This window comes from Monopterus albus, unplaced genomic scaffold (assembly GCF_001952655.1).
Source record: "Monopterus albus unplaced genomic scaffold, M_albus_1.0 scaffold41.1, whole genome shotgun sequence".
In the NCBI taxonomy this organism is placed as follows: domain Eukaryota; kingdom Metazoa; phylum Chordata; class Actinopteri; order Synbranchiformes; family Synbranchidae; genus Monopterus; species Monopterus albus.
This window is the reverse complement of record NW_018127921.1, coordinates 4639246-4646101: the sequence shown is the minus strand read 5'-3', so window position 1 is coordinate 4646101 and position 6856 is coordinate 4639246. Positions and strand designations below refer to the sequence as shown.

Below are 6856 nucleotides of genomic sequence, written 5' to 3'. Positions count from 1 at the left end.
TTTGCTGCGGCAGGCGATGATGCAGTCCAGAACTCGCTGGTGTCTGTCAGTGGCGCTGGCATGAGTTTTCACTAATGTTTCCAGCTCGTTCCACATTATACGATACTGCTCATCCCTAGAAATAACAACACAAGAACAACAGTGACTGTTTACTTTCATAAACTGTGATTGCTGCTCATATCTGCTGCTAACCAAAGGACAAAAGATTTGATTTTTAAAAACAAATACCTTTTGGGACCTTTGCCTCTGGATCCCACAGTGGAGATAGGAAGCGGGTCACTCTTCCTCTCCATGTCTACCAGGTTGTAAACAGTCTTCTGGCAGGTCAGAACGTCCTCGTCAGTCAGAGTCTCCTTCACTATCAGGTTAGCTAGAGGAACCACCTAGAAAAGAAAGACACCAAGACTTAAAGACAAAAAGTTGAGTTGAAGGATGATGATGTGGACCAACAAGCACATTCTCACAAAAAAAAAAAAAAAAAAAAAAACCAGCCAGTAGATTATCTTTCATATGCAGATGTTACCAGAAGCCAAATATTTTGGAGTGTGGTGGAAACATCTCTTGTAAGATAGAAATCTTGGACAGAAGTCAAAAGTAGTGAAGCCTGAAATCCATAAGAACTATCTGCATGCTGCTCACTGCCTGCATGTTGAAGATGGTGGTCTGGGAGATGATCATTGGCCAGTATCGAGTGTGTCGTTCTAGCTGAGCTTTGGCCCTCTCAACTGGCAGCTTTCCAGAAGGATCATGGGAGGACTCTGAAACTGGAGTTAGCCGGTTCTCCCTCATGAATTCACCAAAATCCTGAGGAAAAATCAATCAAATCCATTACAACTACAAAAATGTTGGCGAATATTCCAACACAGCTGATGTGTGTTAAACTCACTGTGATGCGATAGTCAGTCACTCGGCCTCCGCAGCCCTCGCTGATGGAGGGTGGGTCTTCGAGGATAGAGCGATTGCTGTTGAGCACGTGCAGGAAGATCTCACCGCCATGGCTGCTGAGCATGTGGCTGATGACCTTTGACCCAGACTTCCTTGGCTGTTCCAGCAGCACTGATCGACCTGTGGTCAGTCAGTTAGAGAAGCAATCAGTTGACATCAGCAGACAACTTCAGACAGAGGAAATATTAGTCTCAAGTCAATTTACAAATACTTTTTTTTTTTGTTTGTTTGTTTTTCTATAGGCAACTTAACTCAAGACTTGCAGGAAACAGTGTCATGAAGATGCGTTACAAGACACAAATGATGAATAAACCCGGAAGATTAGGATTAAAAAGTCAGATTTTTAAAAAGTTTCATTAGTGTATCAGTCATCAGTCCAGCTTACCGTTAAGGAGAAAGTTCGTCAAACATGACGATGGACGACTGTTAACGTCTGTGGGGGAGATGCGATAGGCTCCTGTACAGTAATGCAGCTCTGAATTGAGGAAAAAAGACCAAATACATTCAGCTAAATCAGGAATCTCATAATATACTTAATGCCTAAAGAGAAAAATTTGATGGTCCTATATTAGGCTGACATTCTACATTTTCAAGAGTACTTTACATATTTTAAAATATAATGCTATAAATCAATATTTACCCCTGGGATTTAAAGCCTGAACGACTTTAAATGAATTAACAACTGACCAATAACTTAAGATGACAGTACTCACCTATGCTGTTGGTCCGTGGAGTGCACCATTTCAGGGTAACCGTCTCTTTGAGTCCATTTTCTCGAGTGCTGGTGCCGGCCATGTGCAAGTCTCCTGCAGAGCACAGAGATAATATACAGATTTGAACTTGATAAGTAATTACTTCAAAATATATCAAACACTGATAAAAATCTCCAAAGAGTCTGTAGACTTGCTTCCAGTATAGTCAGTGAATAATGTAAACACTGAAAGATACTTCAAGCACAATAATAGTTTACTATTTTGCCTAAAATCATTTTAACTACTTTATTTTATGTAAGTTATTTCTGCAGTTCTTATCAGTAAATCTTATCATGGCTGACCAATAACCAAATTTCTTTTTTAATTATACCCACCACTTCTAAAGAACTCCAGGTGAGCGTCTCTGTGATGCAGGAGCTCAACATCATAATTGGCCGACGTGTTAGCGTGCTGCTCTTCCTGCCCATCCACAGATATGACAACAAATACATGTAAGCATGAATGTGCTGACTCATATTCATGCACACATATAGGCACAAACACACGTTAACACTGCTGATTTCATGTTTCAGGGGTAAATGGTAATGAACAAGCTAAAAGGAAAATGTTGGCTTATGGGATGCCTTGAGTCTGTTTTCTTAATGTTTAATGTAAATGGACTTTAATTTACACAATGCATAGCTTCCAATGAGCCTTGACTAGTTTGACAATGTTTAAAAAGCAGACTTGTATATTAAAAATAGGGTCTGGCAACCACAGACTTAAAAACAGACTTTTAACCTTTTTAATCACACCCTTTGAATTATCTACACTTTAAAAAATAGTTGTAGAAGGTGGAATCAGGTTAAAACACTTAGAGGATGGTCAGGTTTAAAAAAAAAAAACTACTTATCAAAACAACACAATGGACCACACCAAGACACTAAATGTGGAGTGAGTAGGAACTGTGATGGCAGAAACAGAGACCTAGGGAAGGTTTGGATGACTTAAGGTGAAAACACCTGACAGACATCAACAGTATAAAATAACTCAGAAGAGGCAACGCTGGTAACAGATGTTGGAACATAAAACCAGGTGAATGCATTTTGAATTTTCATATTCTGCATATTTTAGCAGTATCTGCTGTGGCAGAAACACAAGCTCTAAACAAGCAAAAATGGTGGCTTTTCACAGAGCAATTTGAATTCTTTTAAAAGAAATTGTGAGCCAATGAAGTTATCATGTAATTAAACAAAAAGTTAATTCCAGGTGTGCAGGCATTATACTTTTCCAGCAAACCCCAAACTCTGCATTCACTGACTGTCCACATGACACAAGAGTTGCCTCACCAGAAACTCCGTTGACCAGTTGTCACATCAAAATAACTTGATATACAATAGAGCTCAAAATCTACACTGCACACTACATAGTGTAATCTCTGCCCCTTCCTCACTTGCATGTGTGTGTGATAAGAGTACTAACCTGTTCGCAAACATTTAATGTGGGCTAGCAAAACAGAAAATACAGCATGAAACCAGCAGCAGGGTTCACAGTCATATCAACATGCAGATGAGATAACCAAAAAAGATGTGTGAAATTGGAGTCTTTATAGGTGAGGAAGAGCTCACACATAAAGATTAAGCAAGCCAAAAGAAAAATGTGAAGGCTGTGAGAGAAAACTAAATGCAAAAACAACAAAATCAATCAAATAATAGAGTGCTGCACTGCATTCTGAACATAACATTTTCATAGTAGCTAAAGAAAAACTATTTCAAAGTTTATGTGAGTTTTAATTTTGAAGAAGCATTTGTGCAAGACCAGACTTTTAAAGGTAGGAAGCTTCTTACCTTCATTGGGATGTTTGTTATGATAGTGGAGGCCAAGTCAAAGTGCTGCTGGACCAGAATGTTGAGTTTGGTGGCCAGGTGCCTCCCAGCACGGACGCTGTGAACCTCACTAGTGAGCAGAGGAGAAATCTGAGAAAGGAACACAATGAGAAACAACAGCTGTGTAGAAGTGTCCTGTTTTCACGGTTTTTTATGGTGATTTTTAGAAAATTGAGCCTCTCATTAGCGCCCACCTCTTTCTTCGGTCGGTCAGACACCAGCATGTCCTCACCCTGTGGGTAGATGTGAACTAAAACTAGCTCACACTGCTGGATGGCCATCAGTCTGAAACACACAACACTGAGTTGCAAACAGGTAAAGAGTGATCTATCACTTTCTCAAGCGTGATTTGCAGCAGAAACACTCTAGTATGTCACATATATAGAATCATTTTAACAAATCGATGAAGCATTCTTTGGATGTTATCTTCCACTGACCTGTCTGAGCCTGCTGCCAGCTTGTTTTGTTCTAAAATGGTTTCCTGGATGCAGTCTTCTAGCATACGCACATGAGTATCACTGTATTAAAACACAAAAAGAGCACTGCATTAGCACAGTCTTCAGTTATATAATGAAATAATAAAATAAAGGTTAATAAATAAAATTAGGGCTATTAACTAAAAGGATCATAATGTTCGTTAGATAAGACCATATATAAAACATATTTATGTGCACTTGCTGACAAAGTGGGAATTTTCCACTTAATTTTGTATCAAATAGTGCTAGTTTATCTAATTTAATCTATTCCACTTCCTAATTGCTCTTCCTGGTATGTTAATGACAGTGTTTACCTTTTAGCGTTGGTCAGGCAGATAATACGACCCCTGTTGGCTACTCTCTCAGCCATGTCCATCAGGGCGATGCGCCTCTCCTGCTGCAACTCTGTGATCTTGCATAACGACTCCACCGCAGCAACCAGCCCGTGCAGGATGCTGCAGCACTCCGGGTCCTCACATGGGTTAGGTGGTCCAACAGCTGCCAGAGCTGACATGAGCTGCCAGGGAGGGAGAGAATGTGCATTATCATACTGTAAGTCTGAAGAGGACTTCTGCAAAATTGTGGCCACTTTTCTTGATTAAAATGTTGCACTTTTCCGGCTCACATAAGCAAGTGTGTGTGTGGATACAGACGGGATCAATCTGGTTGTGCTGTCACGCACCTACTGTACAGTAAATTAGCAACTATTTTGACAATGGCATTTCTCACTGTTGTCAAGTAATATAAAATGCTAATTTTTAAATAATTTTTATAATTCTGTTTATTCTTTAGGGTCAATCTAGCTCTGCAGTCCACATCAGTACACTCATAGTCACTTGTAAATAAAAAAAACCTTTGTGTTTTCATTCCTTTGAGGGTCATTGTAGCTGAAACAACAATAAGGATTGTGTAATACCATATACTATAATACCATGAAACCATGATATTTTCTGAGACGGTTATCATACCATGAAAATCTCATAGCATTGCAACCCTAATAGGCAGTGCATTACCTCGTGAGTGCTCTGCTCCTCCTGCCTCCAGCTATTCAGTATGTGGAATTCTGAATCACTTACAATGTAATTAACCTGTAAAATAAAGCAGTGACAACATGTTAATAACATTGATATTAATATCACTTATGCACTATGACTACAGTGATTTAAAAAGATGGTGGAGAGACAGCTTGAGCTAAACGTTAAAACCTAAAACTAAAATTAAAAAAGAAAGAAAACTGACCAGCTTGTTCGTCGGATAAATATCGTAGAGGATCCTGCAGTACTCCATAGAGCACTCCACAGCACAGGTCCACAGTGACTTGGACACAGGGGCCAAAGGAATAACCCCCTGAGCTCGGCTCTTTGTCAGCACGTCACATTCTACCTGCTGGCGACTTGACTCGGACATGTAGGGACAATGGTCCACCACAAAGACAGTCTTGTGGGATACTGAGAACATCTTCATCTTGAAAATCTGCAGTACGTACTGATCTGTATAGATTAAACACCAACGGAGATCATTGTGACACTGCAGTGATACACATAAACCTTTCTAAACATTCAATGTTAGTAACGTAAATTCACCTGGAGAGAGTCTTGTCAGCTGAACGCTTCGCGATTAGTAAATTACCTAAACAGGCCAAAAACTACGGCTGCTCTTCTTTGCTCAATTTTTGGTATTTTATCTGCCTATCTAGCAACCTGACAAGAGAGCAAACCAGTCTCAAGACATGTTAATAATCAATAACTACAAAGCAATAGCAGGCTGACATCTGATTACGTGCTAAAGTAACTTAGCATGTCAGTCCAACGCTTTTGTTAGCTAACACTAGGCGGAATCATTTGTTTGTGGAATCACATAAACAGTTACTTATTATAGCATTTGTGTAATACTTAGCTGAGCGTCTCCTAACATTATTTCCTCGCTTCCAAATAATCACTACCTAACTATTTTACACACTTGGGATGACTAGCACAAACAATACAGTTGTAAATTGCAGAAAGCTAGCAGATTTGTTATTGGCGGAAATGACCCAACGTGTTCCGGTGTGTCACTGTTTTCCTTCCCCCTAGTTGCTAGGCTGTACCATTAACTATTATTGTTGTTGTTAAACATAATCATCTTAACAGTCAAATGTAACATTAAAAATAGTAATCAATAACAGACAGAAGAAGAAAAAAGAAGTTTGGCAGTTTAGAAAATTATATAATTTGAATAAAGTAATTGTCAGGGTCTTGCCTTAGAGTTTGTGGAGTGCTGAATACTTTCATTTCACTGAGAAAATTTTAGATATGTCTTCTTTTACCAACCTTTGATTTGTGAATATGATAGAGAGGTTTATGATATAATACTGTTTTTGTTCTGGGTTGCATACATCATAAAAATCAAACAGCACATCTCTGTAACAGTAAATTAGAAGAAATGTAACAATGAATCAAATCAAATCAAAATTTATTTATATAGCACTTTAAAAACAACATCTGGTTGACCAAAGTACTTTACAAGGGCAAGGCAAGAACTAAAATAAATAATATCAATATAAGAATAAAACAATCTGTGTGTAACCTCACATCCCCTTTATGAGACATGTGAGTTTGAACATTTGGCAGATTGCTAGCATACTGGCGGACTTGTCAGGTCATACATCAGTAAGATTTTCCACTGAGGAAATGCACTCTGACATGTTTGTTTATATACCAGCGTGTAAGAGCACCGCTGGTCAACTAAGCCAATTAAATTTCTCATTATGGTCACAAGCCAATTCTCTAAATATGATCACAAATGGTATTTATTATCAATCAAGCAATCAAAATTTATTTGTATAGCACTTTAAAAACAACGTCTGGTCAAACAAAGT

The 6856-nt window shown here is 38.7% G+C and overlaps 1 protein-coding gene across 1 annotated transcript in view; it reads right to left on the bottom strand.

The window, feature by feature from the left end:
• ints13 (integrator complex subunit 13) overlaps positions 1-6055 on the bottom strand; it is a 7606-nt gene extending 1551 nt beyond the window's left edge. Inside the window, 14 exon segments of the mRNA XM_020599652.1 lie at positions 3-115; positions 229-383; positions 640-804; positions 887-1065; positions 1331-1420; positions 1659-1751; positions 2033-2117; positions 3485-3613; positions 3718-3808; positions 3961-4041; positions 4314-4516; positions 5013-5087; positions 5239-5489; positions 5583-6055. Coding sequence (XP_020455308.1) covers positions 3-115; positions 229-383; positions 640-804; positions 887-1065; positions 1331-1420; positions 1659-1751; positions 2033-2117; positions 3485-3613; positions 3718-3808; positions 3961-4041; positions 4314-4516; positions 5013-5087; positions 5239-5463 — 1684 coding nt within the window. The 5' untranslated portion in view covers positions 5464-5489; positions 5583-6055.
• Between the last annotated feature and the right edge of the window lie 801 nt (positions 6056-6856).